Here is an 18,438-nt window from a genome sequence, read left to right as displayed (position 1 = left end):
ATTCGGTGTCAGGCGATCGGGTGTCCGGCGCCTTTTGGAGAACGCAAACCGCCGCCCAGCGCCGATTCTGGGAGCGCAGGGCGCTGCCAGGCATCCCATCGGGAACGCAAATCGGCGCGGGCGATTTAATTCTGAACCGCGGCCATTTCGCCATGTGTCGAAGGTTGTTGGGCCGGCGTCCTTCGCATTAAATGAAGGCGGTGCGGCCTTCCCGGGATGGGCGCGCTGAACCACCGGGCCGAAAAGGGGGGCCCGGATGCTGCCACGCGTCGTCCATCCGAGGGACCTCGGTCGGCGCGGCGTCATCTCGGCCATCGAACGGCCCTATATATATAGGGCCACTTGTGCTTGAAGCTCCATTCTTGACGATTTGCTGCAGAGACTCTGCCTAAGTGGTTCTTCCGTCGTCGCCAGCGGCTGCCTCTTCTCCCACTCTTGCAAGGGTCCACCTGGGGTTCGTGATCCTTCTCGTTTTGCCGTAGTTTTCCTTTAAACCTTCCTCCTTCTTTCTCCTTTGGTCTTGTCTTCTTCTTGGTTCTGGTGTTATGGCCGGAACCTCATCTCAGGGGGCTCGATCGGAAAACCCGACTCGATGACCCCCGGTCGACTCCGGAAGTAGAGGTTTCCTCGCTTTCGGGGCCGAACGTTGATCGGCTTCGGGATCAGTATCGTATCCCGGAGCAGTTCCAACTTTCCGCCCCCGGGGTCGGCGGTCGGGTTAACAACCCTCCGCCGGGCCAGGTGGCACTGTACATCGAGGACCTCCGGGCTGGTCTTCGACTTTCGATTCTGGAGTTCGTCCGAAACCTGCTGGATTATTACAAACTTTGTCCGGCACAACTGGCGCCGAACTCTGTCCGGCTAATAATCAGCTTCGCCTTGTTGTGTCAGCTTCTACCGACCAACCCTCGTATCTCTCTCTTCCAGGCATTTTTTGTCCTCCGACCCCACCCTAAGGCCCGAGGGTGGCGGCTCTTCAACCCCCGGAAGGGTCTTTCCTTCATCACTGGCCTTCCATCGTCCATCTACGGGTGAAAAAATCAGTTTTTCTTTGTTTCATCTTCTTCTCCCTGGGGCTTCCCTTCTCACTGGGGCGTGCCCCGAACCGAGGCGAACGAGAACAGCCGGGTGGAGGCGGATGATCGGGAGGACTTCCACCGACTCAAAGACATGTCGGTCCCGAAGCAGAGGGAGCTTGTTACCGAACAAGCCCTCTATGACGCTGGCCTGAGCTTGGTCCCCCGTCTAGGTATCGCCAGATCCATCGGTTGTCTTTTCATTTAGCTTTCATTCTTGTGCCTATATTAATATTTCTGTCGGTATCACAGGGACACCGTCGAGGATGAGGCCGATCGATGCTGAAATCTGACAGTATGCGGCGAGGAAGAGGCCGGCGTCGGGGGTCGGACCCTCACGACCGCCGAAGAAACCCTCCACAGCGGCGCCGACCGTCGCAGCGTCGGCGATCGATCAGTCGGAGCCGGTGATCGCACTCTCGGCTCCGACAGTGCAACCAGAGGAAAGGCCGACGGAGACAGCGGCTGAAGGAACGTCGGCGGCTTCACCGACGGGAGTGGCGTCGGATGCAGTTCGGGAACCCGAACGCTATCCGACGGTGTCTGCAGCTGCAACGGGGGGTGCTGCGTCAAACTCGAGCATCCCATCCTTACCGGATCCACTGGCTGGGGTGGCCGATCGGGGGAAAGCCCCGATGGACCCTGCTGACGACACAAGGTCGGGGAGTCGCACTGCGGCGCCTGGCGCTCAGTTCTCCGAAGGAGCGTCGGCACTGGCCGACCACAACCTGGCCAGGAGGCTGTGCCAGGGGATCCTCCTCCCAGCCGACGTGGAGGTGCTGAAGTCTCGGCAAGTGACCGAGATGCTATCTTCGTTCTACCCGACCATGGTCGGGGTAAGTTTCACTTCGCCTCCTCTTTCCTTAGTATTTTCATTATTTTGCTTTCCTGATGTAACGCTCACGTCGGCAGCTGATCTACACCATGTCCGAACTTGAGGTCGGGTACCAGAGGTTCGGGAATGTCCGGGTGGCTTGGAAGGACAGGACGGCGGCCGCCGAAGCCGACAGGGCGATGCTGGTCGAACACCTGAAGCAGTCGACCGATCGGGAGGAGAAGTTGGTGGACGAGGTCTCTCATCTCGGGTCCGAGCTAAAGTCGGCCCGAAAAGAAGCCAAGCGCAAGGGTCGGACTGTGCACCGTCTGTGGCGCGAGCGGGACGGCGTTGCCGTCGAGCTCGAGGGCGAACGCGAGCAGCTCCGGATCAGCCTGGAGAGTCTCGCCAAGGCCGAGGAGGACTTGTCGATTTCCCAGGCCGATGCCGACATAGCGAAGGCAGAGGCGGAGTCGGCGAAGGGCTCCCTCGATCAGGCGGAAGCGGAGGCGAGGTCGGCGAAGGAGTCGGTGAGTCGGGCGGTGGACGACTTCCGTGGCTCCGACCGGTACCGAGAGGAGCTATTGGAGTCCGGCTTCACGTCGTACCGGGTGGGGTACGAGGATGGTCGGGACGCAGTCCAAGCCCTGTACCCGGAGCTGGACCTCAGCGGCATCGTCCCGCCGGGGGTCGAGGATCAAGCCACGGAAGAGATGGCCGACCCGTCGTCGGGAGGCGTCACCGTGGCGGGAGAGGCCGTCCAGGAACAGATTGCCGAGGGAGAGACAGCCGTGACCTCCGCCCAGGCCGCGACCCGTGATCCGGCGCCGACCGCCAGTCCATCGTCGATCGACGATCCTGTTTCGGTCGTCGACCCAGTGCCGATCGTGGTGGACATACCGGTCATCCCCGAGCTTCTGTCGGTCGAGGAGATTGACTCGGAAGGATGATCGTGGCCTCGTCCTCTTTTATCATTTTTGTTTTTCTTAGAACACTTGTAACCGGGCTTCGGCTCGATTTTGTAATCGAATGAACTTAAGAACTTTTTAGTTTCTCTTTCGACTTCCTTTTCCTGCCTGCTGGGATGTGCTTGTAATCGCGGGGTCCTAAGGTCCGAGGGAGCAGCCTTGGCGTGGTTCAGTGTGTGATAGTTGAGATAGTCGGTGGTTCAGTGTGTGATAAGCAGGACGAACCCCGACCATCGATCGCCCGTTTCAGGACCTAGACCGAACATCCGTCGTTAGGCCGCGAACCAAACGCCAGAATCGAACGTACGTCATCCTGGCGTGGGTCGGGGGTCGACCGACTTTAAGGCACGAGCGCGCTGAGTCGGCTGCACTGGCGGAGTCGAAGGTCGCTTGTGGGGAAGAAAGTCGATCGGCTTTTGGGCGCATCCTGATGACCCGAATATCGTCCGATGTGATCGGTCAGACTGCGTCTGCTATATTGTCGCACGCAGTCGACGCGTCTGGTCGGGAAGGTGATGGTAGGTCGAGTTTCCCTCACCCAGACTTCGGTCGAGCGGTTGTACGGTGCTGTGTGACAATCAGCGGCAAGCCGAATATCTCCCGGCCATCTGTATCTCAGTCGGTGAGTCATGAATGCGACAGTGGTCGCTTCACGTGATAGACGGTGGTAAGCCGAATATCCTTCGACCGGCCGTAGCTCAATCGGTAAGTCGCGACATCGGCCGCGTAGGCGTTACGCCTTTCTTTGGTTATAGCTCAGCCGGCAGGTTAGCCGATCGTTTAGCCCGAAAGTTCGACCGTAGAAGGAGCGCTAACTCCCGTTGTTGTGGGCGATTCGGCCCTCGTGAGCGTCCGATGTGTCGTCGGCGATCGGGCCGTCGGTTCCACGTGGACATTAAGTCCGAGCCGGGATGTCGGGACTCGGCCTTTTTGGCGAGCGTCGATCGCCAGTCGAAGAGTGAAAATTCCGAACCTTGGAACCGGTTTTGCATTCCAAATGAATAGGTACAAGGCTCATTGGTGATACAACTTCAAATTGTCGGCATTCCAGGTCCGGGGAATGGATTTCCCTTCCAAAGTTTCCAGTCAGTAAGCCCTTGGCCCGTAGGTGTCCGCCACCATGTAGGGCCCTTCCCAGTTCGGAGCCAGCTTCCCTCGGTCTAGGGGCTTCGAGACTTCCGCCTTTCTCAGGACTAAGTCTCCAGGCCTGAAAAGCTTTGGCTTGACCTTGGCATTGTAATACCGGGCTATCCTCTGTCGGTATGAAGACATGCGAAGTTGAGCCTGGTTTCGTAGCTCGGGGAGGAGGTCTAGGTCGGCTCTCCGGCAATCAGAGTTGTCCGGCTCTTGATACCGCTCGATCCTGGTGGATGGCAGCTCAATCTTGAGTGGTATCATCGCCTCCGTCCCATAGGCCAAGCTGAAAGGCGACTCTCCGGTCGGAACGCGGGGGGTCGTTCGGTAAGCCCACAGAATGGAGCCCAGCTCATCGACCCAGAGGCCTTTGGCTTCATTTAGTCGGGTTTTGAGCCCGTGTAGTATGGTCCGGTTGGTCACCTCGACTTCGCCATTGGACTGCGGGTGCCCGACTGAAGTCAGTCGGTGCGTGATGTGAAACCTCGCGCAGAAGTCTCTGAAATCTTGGTTGTCGAATTGTCGTCCATTGTCGGTGATAATGGTATGCGGCAATCCGAACCTGAAGATGATGGATTTTTAGACGAAGTCCTCCATCTTCCGTTCGATAATCTGCGCCAGGGGCTCGGCCTCCACCCACTTGGTGAAGTAGTCGATGGCGACGACTATGAACTTTCTTTGGCCTGATGCTGGAGGGAAAGGATCGAGAATGTCGACCCCCCACTGAGCGAAGGGCCATGGAGCGACAATAGGGGTGATCTGACTGGCCGGTCGGTGTTGTACGTTGGCGTACCTCTGATATGGTTCACACCTCCGGACCAACTCAGTCGCGTCCTTCCTCATGGTGGGCCAATAGTAACCCTGCCGCAGGACCTTGTAGGCTAAGGATTTGCCCTCCAAGTGACTCCCGCAAATTCCTTCGTGCACTTCTCGGAGAGCATAATCTGCGTCGGTCGGTCCCAAATACCTGAGTAAGGGAAGGGAGAACGACCTTTTGTACAGTCGGCCGTTGATCATTACGTACTGGAAAGCCGCCCACTGGAGTCGTTTGGCTTCCGTAGGGTCTTCGGAGACAGATCCATCGATCAGGTACTGAGTGATCGGGTCCATCCAGCTCTGCTCTGCTGCTAATTGTAGTACTTCCTCGACCTCGTCGATGCTCGGCCGCTCAAGATTTTGCACGAAGGTCCAGCCCAAGGCGCCATAGTCGGACATCGCGAGCCTGGAGAGTGCGTCGGCCCGAGCATTTTTCGTCCTGGGGATGTAGGAGATCCCGAAGTACCCGAAGGGCGCTACGAGATCTTTCACCTTTCGATGGTATTTGGCCATGGTCGGATCTCGTGTTTCGAACTCGCCTTTGGTCTGTCCGACGATCAGTTGGGAGTCGAAGAAGACTTTGAGACGGTCTATCCCGAGCTCCAGTGCTAATTTCAACCCCGCGATGAGCACCTCGTACTCGGCCTGATTGTTGGAGGCCTTGAAGTCGAATCGAAGGGCGTGTTCAGTGACCACCCCCTTCGAGTTGGTGAGCAGAAAATCGGCCCCGCTCCCTTGAGCATTGGAAGCCCCATCGATGTGCAATACCCAGGTCGGATCGGGGTCACAGTCGGAGGTCCCGACCTCCACGGGGTCCCCCTCCCCCGATGGTAGGTCGATCGTCGGGCATTCGACGATGAAGTCGGTCAGAACCTGAGCTTTGAGGGCGGGTCGTGGCCGGTACTGGATGTCGAATTCGCCCAATCTCACAGCCCATTTCGCCAACCGTCCTGATGTGTCAGGGCGGTGCAAGATGGCCCTCAGGGGTTGGTCGGTGAGGACCACAATGGCGTGTGCTTGGAAGTACGGATGGAGTCGCTGTGCCGAAATGACTAGAGCGAAAATCATTTTCTCTGCCTTTGAGTATCGAGTCTCAGCTTCGTGGAGCACCTTGCTGACATAATATATTGGTTGATGAACCCGGTTCTCATTCTTCCAGACGAGCACAGAACTAACCGCCTCCGGAGAAGTGGCCAAGTAGAGGTACAGGACCTCCCCGACCTTCGGTCTCACAAGGAGTGGCGGAGAGGTGAGGTACTTCTTTAGTTCCTCGAAAGCCTGCCGGCACTCGTCCGGCCAAGAGAACTGCCTGGCCTGCCGCAAGGTTTTGAAGAACGGGAGGCATCTTTCAGCCGACCGAGAGATGAACCGACTGAGGGCGACGATTTTTTCGTTCAGCTGCTGGACTTCCTTCTTGGTGTCCGGGTGCCACATGTCGATGATGGCCTTGATTTTCTCGGGGTTGGCCTCGATTCCTCGTTGCGAGACGAGGAATCCGAGAAACTTCCCCGAGGTTACTCCAAAGGCGCACTTGGTCGGGTTCAGCTTCATCCGGTGTCGTCGTAGAGTGCGGAAAGTTTCTTCAAGATCCCGGACATGATCCAGAATCCATGCACTTTTTACCAACATGTCGTCGACATATACTTCCATGTTGCGCCCGATCTGATCTTTGAAGACCTTGTTGATGAGTCGTTGGTAGGTGGCGCCAGTATTTTTCAGCCCGAAGGGCATTACTCGGTAGCAGTAGAGGCCCTTGGGGGTCACGAAGGCAGTGTGCTCCTCATCTTCGGGCGCCATCCGGATCTGATTGTACCCGATGAAGGCGTCCATGAAGCTGAACAGTCAAAATTCGGACGTCGCATCTACCAGCTGGTCGATCTTTGGAAGTGGAAAGCTGTCCTTCGGACAGGCCCGATTCAAGTCGGTGTAGTCGATACAAATCCTCCACTTCCCGTTGGCCTTCTTGACCATGACAACATTGGCGAGCCACTCGAGATATGTAGCTTCTCTGATGAAGCCCACCTCGAGTAGCTTATCTACCTCTTCGTCGATGGCCTTCTGTCTTTCAGGAGCAAAAGACTTTTTCTTCTGCCTCACCGGCCTCACCGTCGGGTCGACGTTGAGTCGGTGCACTATTGTCTCCGGAGGGATGCCCGACATATCTGCTGCCGACCAAGCAAATATGTCGGCGTTGGCCTTCAGCAGCTCCGCCAGCCGTCGTCGTTCTGGGTCGGGTAGCTGAGACCCGACCCATACCTGTCGGTCGGGGTTTTCCGCTATCGAGATGGGAACGAGCTGTTCGGCCGGTGAACCCCGTTCTTCCTCCTCCCGTTGGTCCAGTTTGTCGATCGTCAGGGAGCCCTTCAGCTCATCGCTTTGGGCGGAGATCTGGAAGCATCGGCGAGCGAGCTGTTGATCTCCGTGCATCTCCCCGACTCCGTATTTGGTTGGGAACCGAACCAGAAGGTGGTACGTCGAAACGATCGCTTTCAGGGCGTTCAGTCCGGGCCTTCCAAATATGGCGTTGTAGGCCGAAGGCACCTGGACGACCGTGAAAGTCAAATGGACCGTGCTTTGCCGTGGTTCGGTGCCGACCGTTACAGGCAGGGTGACTTTCCTTTCTGTTGTGACAGCGTCGCCGGCGAAGCCTACCAAGGGCATAGGGGCCCTCTTGAGTCGGTCGGTTGATAGTCGCATCCGAAAGAAAGTCGAGTAAAATAAAACGTTCGTTGAACTTTCATTATCCACAAAAAAAAAATTTACATCATAATTGGCTATTGTTGCCAAGACAACAACAGCATCATTGTGGGGAGTTTGGATGCCCCGAACATCTTCTTCTGTAAAAGTAATCGCATTGTCCGGGCATGGCTTTTTCATCGGCTCCCCTTCAGCAGACGTCCGCGGGTCCAGTCGTTTGAAAATCATATTGATGACCCCGACCGTGGGCTGATTAGTCGCCGCTTCTTCAGTCGGCTGGGGTCGTCGGTCGGCAACGGGCTGAGTCGACGGATTCCTTCGAAATTTATCGAGATATCCTCGACGAATGAGAGCTTCAATCTCATCCTTAAGCTGGATGCATTGCTTGGTATTGTGGCCGTGGCCCCGGTGGAATCGGCAGTACTTCCATCGGTCGAGGCCTTTTGCCTTTAGAGGTGGAGGCCGCCGCAGGTATTGTTCCCCCTCGATCTCCATCAAAATCTACGCACGGGGAGCAGAGAGAGGAGTGTAGGAGTCATACCTGGGCCGTGTCGGCCTTGGAGTCTGCCGTCGGGGTGACTTCTGGTTCCGTCGCGGAGGCGAGACCCGACCGCCGGTCGGGGGCCTGCTAGGTTCGGCGGTGTCCCGACCCTTCCTCCACTTTTTCTTCGGGCTCTTGAACTCGGTCGAGCGCCAGTCGGAGGCTCCTTCGTCCGCGTGCATGTACTTGTTCGTGCGCTCCAGTAGTTCGACGTATGTTCTGGGGAGGGTTTTGTCTAGGGAGTAAGTGAATCGGGATGCCCTCAGTCCCCGTTTCATGGCCGAGATGGCCATGTCCTCATTGAGGTCCCGAATCTCGAGCGTGGCCACGTTGAATCGTGTCACAAAGTGTCGGAGCGTCTCGTTTTCTCCCTGTTTGAGGGAGTAAAGGCTGTCCGACGTTCGCGACGGCTTCCGACTGGTGCTGAAGTGAGCCACGAAAGAGTGCTCGAGCTATCCGAAGGAGTGGATACTTTCCGATCGAAGATCGGAGTACCAGGCCCTGGCAGCTTTGCGGAGCGTGGCGGGGAAGCCGATGCAAAAGAGAGCATCGGTTGCCCCCTGAATCGTCATGAGAGCTTTGTAGCTCTCCAGGTGGTCGATTGGGTCGGTGGAGCCGTCGTAAGGCTCCACGTACGGCATCTTGAACCGACCGGGGATCGGTTCGTCGAGAATGAGTTGGGAGAGAGGTTGGGCGGTCTGGAAGTCGACATCGTTTGAAGACTTCTGCCCGTCCACCTGCAACTGTGCAAGCCGACGGTCGATTTTCTCGAACCTGCGCTCGTAGTCCTCCGTCCGTCGGTGCTGGGAGACCCCAGGAGTGGAGTCTCCTGAAGATTTTGAGAGGGAGGCGGACGGCGTCCGCGGTCGCTTCTCCTTCCTTGCTCGTTCCAGCTGGGAGGGAGAAAGCTGTTGGGACCTGTGGGCATCGCGCCGCTGCTGCCCCTCCTCCTCTCTGCGGGAGCGCTGCGGCAAGTGCTCCTGCGAAGGCGACGGGGATCGATGCGGGCGTCGGTGGCTGCTCTTGGAGGGCATCGGACGTGCTGTCGGTTGCCCGACCGGTGATGGCGGTAGTCGTATCGGCTGTTGTTGGAGGCTTTTGACCGCATCCGTCAGCACGGTCATCTGCCGCACGATCGTCGTGATTTGCACCTCCGTGGTCACCGCGGGGTGTGGAGAACTGGGTTCCGCCGCGGAGGGCGGAGGAGAGGCCTCTTCCCGACGGGAAGAGTGCCTCGCCGACCCGATAACCCTTGATCGCTGAGCCCTTGTCTTTGTCATCTCAAATTCTGTGGGGATAGTGTACCGTAACGTCCTGTGCGTGTCTTGCTCCGTCCCCCTACCTGGCGCGCCAATCTGTTGTGGCCAATCCCCTCGTCGCCTGGTCATCGGGAACGAGAGCCTGTAAAAGAAAGTCCACACTGACCGGAGGCGGCTCCGACGGGGACCCTCCGACGGTCAAGTCAGAGAGGAGACTGGGCAACAGTAAAATGAAAACAGAGAGCTCAATCGAGAGAGAGAAAAAGAGGGAGCAAGCCTGAAAGTTTTTTGGGCCGACCCCCAGCACTGTTGCCTTCCCCGATATATATAGTGGAGCGTGGTATGGCGCCGTCATTAATGGCGCGGACAATTGAGGAATTGTCAACTCACTGCAGAATGTCAGAGTCGCCGTAAAGATGTCAACTCGCCGTGGGGCCGTCAAATCATTAGGGTTGACCATGCCGTAGGCGGGATAATGCCACTAGGCGGTAGCGCTGCATGCCGTTGTCAGGACTGACAGTCCCTGGCGGTAGTACGGCGCCTAGAGGAGCCGTCCGACTTTGGGTCGGTGGCCAGCCGAGGGAAGTCGGGTAGAGCTTCGGACTCCTCCTGCGGTCAGTAGGACACGTCGGGGGAGTCGGGCACCGGACCCCCTGGTGCAGTCGGTCGGCAGGGCAGAAAGGGTCTGTCCGACCGACTTACCTTCGGTCGGTCGATCGGTCGGCCGGTCGGTCAGTCGGTCGGTCGATCGGTCGGTCGGCCGGTCGGTCGGTCGATCGGTCGATCGGTCGGTCGGTCGGTCGGTATACCCCAACAACTATGAAGTCTGGATCTAAATGTATTGTGATGCATCGAACCCGCTATGAAAACCAAAAGAAAGAGGGCTAACTCAGCTATTGAGATGGAAAAGTTTGGCATTTGAATCCTCCTTGGCTCCTTGCCACTGGAGGACCGTCGTTAATCTTGAGAGAAGCCTATCATTTCGTTCTTCTAGTGAGTGGGATTTTCCCATCTCGAAAAAAGAAAGAATAAATTAAAGAAAATCTTGAGAGGAGCCTAACTAAATTTCTAGTCTTGTAAGCAACTCAGAATATCTTTTTGCTGGTGAATGAAAGGGATTCAGCTTTTAGGCTACCGTCTAACGAGTAGCCGCTAGCTCGAGATTGTAACATGTATACGAGGGAACAAAAGCATGGGTGCTTCAACCCATGATTCGAAGTCAGGAAACGACAGGTGCTAGAGATGCTTGTGGGCTTTTTTTTTTTTTTTTTTTTTTATGTACTACAACACTAGACATTATTCCAGATGTCAAAAAATACTTCCACTCAACAAAAGTGATTGGTGAGCTAAACAATAGTGGGCTCTCGATTTGGAATCCCAGAACAAAATAATCACACTGCTGCCCACCATCACACTAGAGACAAGAGTCTTTCGTACGGACTGGATCGATAAAATGTGAAATAGTACACACTTTCTGTCCCTCAAGTGAAAGCAAGAATACCCAAGATAGAAGATTACAGACTCCATCACAACTAAAACAAAAGGAAGAAGGGTACATCCTAGTCTCCTAACCGCACTTCTACTAGCTCTCTTTGCTGTTTCGCTTCTCAGCAAATGCTTCCCCATGCCTCATCATCCAGAACCTCTCTATCTCTTCTGGCTTACGGCCCGGGATCCGGCCAGCTATCAAAGTCCACCTACAAGATGATAAAATTACAAACATATAAAAATTTGCAAAATCAAAGGAGATCGTTAAGCATCCAGGTTATATCTTTTGCAAGAATCCACTTTTGAATCATCTAGCATATATATCTCAAAATGCTCTAGACTCCATTCAGCCATCTGCATAGATCCCATAGTGATCGGTGGATGATACAACGGTAGATTCGCACGAAAAAAGATGAATCTTTTGTTACGACGAAACATACAACCCCGAACGAACTGTTATAGGTAAAGGCGTTCATAGTGAAATATTACCTACATGCATAATGTATCGCATCTGTTATTCTGATAAGCGGACTCTGTTTGAATAGGATGCAACCTAGTGGTTCATGACAAGTGTGGCTTTGCCACACAAGGATGAGCCTTGGCACGTCTCAAAAGTTTAAACAAGAATAATGGATGGAATTTACATTGGGATAATGTCTTATGTCTGGTGGGGTATATTGTCCAGCTAAGGTCAGGTGAGAAATATTGAAACCAGCAGACCCTTACCCGAAGGTATTGACGAAAAGTCAGCAGGCTCGGAGATTTTTTTATTATTATTATTTATTTTTTTTAAAAAAAATTAATTTATTTATAACCGTCCACGTGTGAAACAGCGATTTCACGGCCACCTAAGCCTACTTCTAGTCTACTTGACGAGATGATATGGACAAAATTGAAATTACCACTTGAAGGAGAGATTTTATAAAAATGCCAAGTGGAGCAGCGGTTTCTTTAAATAGCCACTTCAAGTGACAATTTTATTATTTTTTTTTTTTCTTTCGGGTGAATCGGAGGGCGGTGGAGAACGCATCATGAGAGGAAGGGGGTGGCGTACGCGCGGGCGGTGCGGATGGCTAGGAGGCAGGGCGAGGGGCTGCGGGGGAGCAAGGGGGTGGGTAAGGATGGCGATGCAAGTGGATGGAGGCGGCTGGAGAAGGGGCAGGATGTGTGCAGGCGGCCGATGGACAGTGCAGGTGGTCAGGAGGTAGCACGGGGGCCATGGGAGACCGAGGTGGTGGGTAAGGGCGGCAGTGCGGGCGGATGGAAACGGTTACAGAGGGCATGGGGTGCGAGTTCGCTAGAGGACCAAGGGCCGGTGTAGGAGGTGGCATGGACGGCTAAGGGGTCGAGGATGATCGGGGGGCCGGGAGCGGAGCGGCCTACGATTGGGGTGGGGGTTGTGGCGTGCAGGGGAAGGAAAAGGAAGGAAAAAAATAAATAAATTATAATAATAAATATTAAAAAATGATAAAAATAATAATAAAATATTATTTTAAAAATATATATTATTAAATATTATTTTTAAAAAATAAATTTAAAATAAATTTTAAAATTATTTTTTAAAAATATTTTTAAAAATTAATAATGTATTATTATTTTAAAAAATAAATAAAAATAATAAAAAATAATAATAAGTATTACAAAATAATAAAAATAATAATAAATTTAAAAAAATATTTAAAATTAGAAAATTTTTGTAATAAAAAATAGATTTTTAAAATCATAATAAAATATTATTTTTAAAAAATAATATTGAAAAAATGCTTAAGATCCAAAGAACTCATATAATATTAAAAAAAAACTATAAATTATCCTATCGTGACAGAGCAACTTTTTATTTAGCTAATTAATTTATATATTTCATTTATATTTTTATATTTTATTATAATCATTATCATACAAATTAAAATAATAATCAAAATATTTATTATAATCATTATAATCATAGGGTGACTTAGGATCCTCTCTCTCTCTCCCTCTCTCTCCGTCACTTAGAAAAAAAATCCAAACACCCTACCCATCACTTAAAAATTTTTAAAATTTTAATTTAAAAATAAAATACTATTTTTAATATAAAATATTATTTTTAATAATAATTTTAAAAAATATTTTAAAAATAATTTTTAGAAAAATTATTTTTTAAAATTATTTTTTTTAAATAAAATTTTTTAATTATTTTTAAAAATAATTATTTATTTAAGAAGTCTCACTTTCAAAGGGTGACTTATTATAAATAATTTATTTAATAAGTGGCCTATCATTCTGACATCACCAAAGCATAACAGACTGAGCGATGCTTAATAAGGATGAGGATGAAAAAAAACTCAAAATTATTGTGGAGCTTCAAAATGGAAACGGTATCAAACCAGCAAATTCTATTGGTGTTAGTATTAAATCTTGATAATAATTTTTAAAATATTTATTAAGTGAAGAAAAAAAAATTATCTTGTACTAAAGTGACTACATGAGTCCTCTTATGATAAAACGGTTCTACATGGGATAAAGAGATTTTTTTTTGAATAATAAAAAAAAAAAATAAAGATTGGACATGAAATAATAATAAGGTGACTTTAAATAATAATATTTTATTATTAAAAATATAATAAAACTAGGATAAAAGGGCACTTCTTAATGCCCCTCTTCACATTTTTTTAATTATTTTTTTAAAAATAATATTTTATCATTAATTTAAAACCTAATTATTATCATTACAGAAATTAATTTATTTTTAAATATTTTATTTTATTTATCATTATTTTTTTAATATTTATTATTATTATTATTATTATTATTATTATTATTATTAAATTATTAATTTAAAAAAAATATATTTTTTTAATTTTTTTTCTCCTTCCTTCTCCTTCCCTCGCACGCCACAACCCTCCAAACCTCGACCGTCCGCCCCCGACCCATCGGCCATCATATCTCGAGCACCGTCTCCGACCGTCCGCACCATCTCCTACACCGACCCCTGATCTCCCTGCAAACCCGCACCCCGCACCCTCCACGGTTGCCTTCATCTGCCTGCACCGCCGCCCTTACCCATCCCTAATCCCCTGCAGTCTCTCGTACTGTCCTCTGACCATTTCACCGCCGTCGGTCGCCCATGCGCACCCGAATCCCTCTACAGCCGCCTCCATCCGCCGGCGCCGCCGCCTTTATCCAAACCCCACCCCCCCCCCCGGCTGCCTCCTGACCAACCGCATCGCCCGTCGACTGTCCGTGCGCATTGCGTTCTCCACTGCCCGAAGGTTCGCCAAAAATAAAAGAGAAAATATCACGACTTCCCCTGACATTTTTAATTTTGTCCATCTCATCTCGTCAGATGGATTAACGGTGGATTTAAGTGGCCGTGAAATGATCTTGAGCGTCGATTTGACGTGTAGATGATAGTTTTGAAAATAAATTTAAAAAAAAATGATGTTTTTAAAAATAAATAAAAATAATAAAAAAATCCCAAACTGAGTGCCGTTTAGTGCATCCAGGCTCCGTCTCCAACGCACGCTACATTATTCCACTGTAGGTGGCGAGGCAGATGGCCGGTGGCCTTCACGAGACGCAACATTATTCTACTGTAGTTGCTAGTATTACGGATGGTCAGTCGCATTCATTTATGCGGAGCCATCTTGCTTTTTTATATTTCTCATTTTTGCTGGGATTTGTGCTTTTGTGTCCTTCGTCAAAAAAATTTCTCTTTTTCTTCTTCAAAGATTTTACCATCTCAAAAATAATTACATAAATTATAAAAATAATAAATAAAATCAGCATTTGATGCGTATTGAGACATATGGGCAGCTGTAAGCGGTCAACAACTATTTATCTTCTAGATGAATGATATGACAAGATTGCATAGCATTTTACTGTCCGGAACACATATCGCAGAGGATCTAATCAATCAAAGCGAAAATCTTTCATCTTTTCTAAAGCAGGTACATGAAGTTGGCTTGGATTTTACTTTGTGATGCGGCAATAGAAGCCTGCCATCCAACGTAGCCTTCATGGCCAATCCTAAAACAGCCGTACCATATATGGTGTGTCCTCTGGTTTCTCAACCATATAAAAGCATTCAAGATCTTTGTGACAAATAATTAATATAAAATTAAATATCCTATCAAATTTTTTAATTAAAAATTTAATTTAATTAAATTATAAATATTACATCAATTTATGATCAACTCTAATTTTGTATGAATTAAATCTAGTTTGATATCATTTATAAAAATCTAAATCTTCAATAAAAAAATAACTAAAATATATTATTTATATATATTAATTTATATAAATATTTAAAATTTTTTCAATATATAATCAATATGGATTATATATATATATATATATCCAAATGGGTCCTTATATTCACTTGTTTAAAATCATCCCAATCAAATATTCTTGTTGGATTAAAAATTTAAATTTAATATAATATAATTCATAAATACCGTAATTAATTCATGATCGATTTCAAAGACACCCATGTTATAATATTCCCTAATTCTGATAAAGCATTCGCTGGATCCAGGATTTAAGATCTCATCTGAAATGACCCATCAAAAATTATATTTTAAATATTTTTAATTCTATATAAATATTCAAAACCTCTCCACTATATAACCAAAATAGGGTTAAAAACACATTAGCACTGATCTTTATGTCAAATATACTTACATCCAAAAAACCAAAAACAAAAAAAAGAAAGGAGCTTCCAAAAATAGGACTTAATATAAGATTTTATCACTTGCAAGAAGTGGTTCTAATCCACAATTTCCTGCAAGCTGTCAACAGCACAATGCACATGGGCGGGGGACGAAACATCACATTTTATATTATAAACCCGAGGGAGGAAATCTACCCGAGAGTGGGAACGATTGTGGTGTCAGGATATCCGTAAGGAAATATCAGGATGCTCATCAATAAAGCCAAGTCTTTTTCCAAGTTCGGTGTGTATGTGATGGATGAAAAAGGAACAATAAATAAAAAATTGATGAGTATTTAGGAGGCCCCAGATTGTCACAAGCACTACTGGCGATCACCGAGTTCGGCAATAAAGGCAACAAGCAATGTAAACAAGAAAGATTGAAGAACATGGTGTAACCAAAGTCTATTGATTATATAGGTTTGGTCGAGTTTAAATTTGTGATCGCATGGCAGCACGCATGCATGATTTTGTTCATCTTATTCTCTTTGAGACGAAGCTCGATGGATTTTAGAGCCATTTTTAATCTGAAAACTGGGAAGCTTTTGTTTTTTTAATAGCAAAATTGTAGCAAAACTTTCAGAACTGCCTTGTGCAACCGGAACCATGTTTTGCTTTTTTATTAGAACATAATTCGTTAACGAACTGTCTCCAGTCATACACGCTTAACATGGCATCACGCTAGATTTGCAACCTGACCCAACCCAGTGATCCAAAATTTTTGCTCTAAAATACTGTTTGGGTGGCGTTGTACCGTATAGCTTGGTAGAGTTCCGATCTTAAGTTTATTGTAATTGAGGTGTAGCTTTGCAATGGTTAATTTGGATTAAAGCTTTATTATATATAGATTTATAGTTTGGGATTAGCTCGAGTAAGGTTCATTAGAAGACCGATCATTAACACGTAGCTTAGATTTTAAACGTATTTTAATTGAGGCGTAGGCTCAAAGCCGTACACTTTCCACAACCTCAGATAATTATTTATTTTGGTGCAGGCTAGGTTTGTTGAACAATAACTTTTAACTTACGTATTTGTGGGGTCAAGTGCCATATATAACAAACTAGGTTGGTGTTTCAAGTAAAACGCTTACTAGGTTCAACTTCCTGACGTTTTCTCATACTAAATCTCAAATTCCTTGATATATTGCACAAGAAGCTACGACAACAATAAAGTTTTCACCACACTTCTAACCTAATCCTGATTAAGAGCAAATAAATAGTATATCAAGCCAATTTGTTGTTGAAACAATCTCCATGAGCAGGGCTATGGTAACACAGAAATCTAATCTTGAAAAAACAAACAAACAAACAAAAACAAAAAAAAAAAAAAACAAACAAACAAACAAATCAGACATCAATCTCCTGTTTCTCTTTCTCTAGCTAACACCATAAAAAGCTTGCTAGATTGAGAAGCTCACACATCAGTGATGCAACTTTTTTGTGTGAGATTTTTATATTATTGGAAAAAGCATTTCTATCTTGGCAGAGTTGCCACCTAGGGAACTCGTTCATTAAATTTGGAGAGCCGATGGAAATGTAAATTGTGTTAATTAAACATCTACGGAAAAAAGATTGACAAAGAGAGGACTAACTAGTTTCTAGATGGTTATATGCACTTCTCTTGCATTTTTATGCACCATTTAAAGAAAGTTAATGTTGTTGTTCACCTAAAAATAGATGGTTTTGTTGTACCGAGCTGGAAACAGCATCTATGCATGATGCACATATTGTTGCTAATGCTACGGAAGGAACCAATAATAAGGAAAATTTTACCTGTCGCCCACCAACCTATACATTCTGTAGACGAGATCCTCTTCTTGTTCCGTCATGTTGATGAACTGCCACTCTATGCTACTAACTTCTGCCACAAAACAAAGAGCTAAAACACCAACTAAACACCAAAGAAACTAGGCCATATCCTTTAAGACTTACTAAGACCAGTTAATGGAAGAGTAGAAACAATATTAGCAGACCTTCCGAGTCATAACCACGAATCTTGGCATGCTTCAAGGGGCGCTTGTCCATAGCTCCTGGGAATAGAAAAGAGGAAGAAGCCAAAGAGGGCCAAAAGAGAAAGACAGTCTAGAGTGGGTGGATGAATAGCAACAACCCGATCTGGGAAAGAAGAATAAAGCCACACTGAAAAGAGAGACTTGGATTTAAATAAAAGGGTGTGGAGTTAAAACGGGAGGGTTCCGGGGAGTTACTGCGAGTTCTTGGAACGGCAGGTGGAGAGGGCCCCAGCAAGCCGGAAAGCTCAGTCCCGATGCGTGGTTGTGGCCCGGGTTACTCCATGTAAATACCGGGCGCTCCCAAACCCTAACACCGCAACCCAACCATTTCGGAAGGTAGAACCCGCAGCCTTTGTCCTTCTTATCCAGATAAAACACCCGTACATTCACAATTACAGCTGATAAGCAATCTGGTCGGGCACCAAAGATCTTTGGCTGCATGGTTGTTTTTTTTTTTTTGGGGTAAGAATGGTTGTTTTATTTGGTAAAATGTAACAACTCAGCATATAAATGAGGGATAGCGACACGTCAAAAGCAACATTTTATTCAATCCGCATGAACGATACTGTTTTGACCAAAATTGGATAAAGATGGCTTCAATAACGAATTTTTGGGAACGGCAGTGAATACGGCACAAGCCTCCGTATCGCAAGCATCAGGTGCAATGAGATCATGCAAATCTCAGGTGGATAACACGCCACGCAACCCTTCTATATATATATATATATATATATATATATATATATATATATATATATATATATATATATATATATATTATATATATTGATACAAATGAATATTCAAATAAATTAATTTAAAAGCAGCTCAAAAAATTAAAAAATAGAATATCTCTTAGGATGATAGATAATCGTCATTCTACATCATCTTCATTCTTAGTGTGCTCCACGATAAAAGATGCCACCCAATCCACCACACTATTG

The 18,438-nt window shown here is 47.7% G+C and overlaps 2 protein-coding genes across 3 annotated transcripts; both read right to left on the bottom strand.

Annotated features, from left to right (window-relative positions):
* Positions 1 to 3,198: 3,198 nt before the first annotated feature.
* Positions 3,199 to 7,469, bottom strand: LOC140859378 (uncharacterized). The gene is made up of 3 exons (XM_073261024.1): positions 7,410 to 7,469; positions 4,960 to 6,122; positions 3,199 to 3,466 (listed from the first exon to the last, which is right to left on the bottom strand). The coding sequence occupies exons 1-3, from the start codon at positions 7,467 to 7,469 to the stop codon at positions 3,199 to 3,201; spliced, it is 1,491 nt and encodes a 496-aa protein (XP_073117125.1).
* A 3,142-nt stretch (positions 7,470 to 10,611) lies between these two features.
* Positions 10,612 to 17,826, bottom strand: LOC140859070 (transcription factor TRY-like). Of its 2 annotated transcripts, none has more exons than XM_073260412.1 (4): positions 17,690 to 17,826; positions 17,456 to 17,597; positions 17,256 to 17,340; positions 10,612 to 11,002 (listed from the first exon to the last, which is right to left on the bottom strand). In XM_073260412.1, the coding sequence occupies exons 2-4, from the start codon at positions 17,505 to 17,507 to the stop codon at positions 10,888 to 10,890; spliced, it is 252 nt and encodes an 83-aa protein (XP_073116513.1). In that variant the 5' UTR covers positions 17,508 to 17,597; positions 17,690 to 17,826; the 3' UTR covers positions 10,612 to 10,887. The 2 variants fall into 2 exon arrangements, with proteins under 2 accessions (XP_073116513.1, XP_073116512.1); XM_073260411.1 differs by having other exon boundaries at positions 17,256 to 17,343; positions 17,690 to 17,822.
* Positions 17,827 to 18,438: the final 612 nt, after the last annotated feature.

Source organism: Elaeis guineensis, chromosome 7 (genome assembly GCF_000442705.2).
Source record: "Elaeis guineensis isolate ETL-2024a chromosome 7, EG11, whole genome shotgun sequence".
NCBI lineage: Eukaryota > Viridiplantae > Streptophyta > Magnoliopsida > Arecales > Arecaceae > Elaeis > Elaeis guineensis.
Note: the sequence above shows the minus strand (reverse complement) of the source record. Positions and strands in the feature narration are given on the sequence as shown.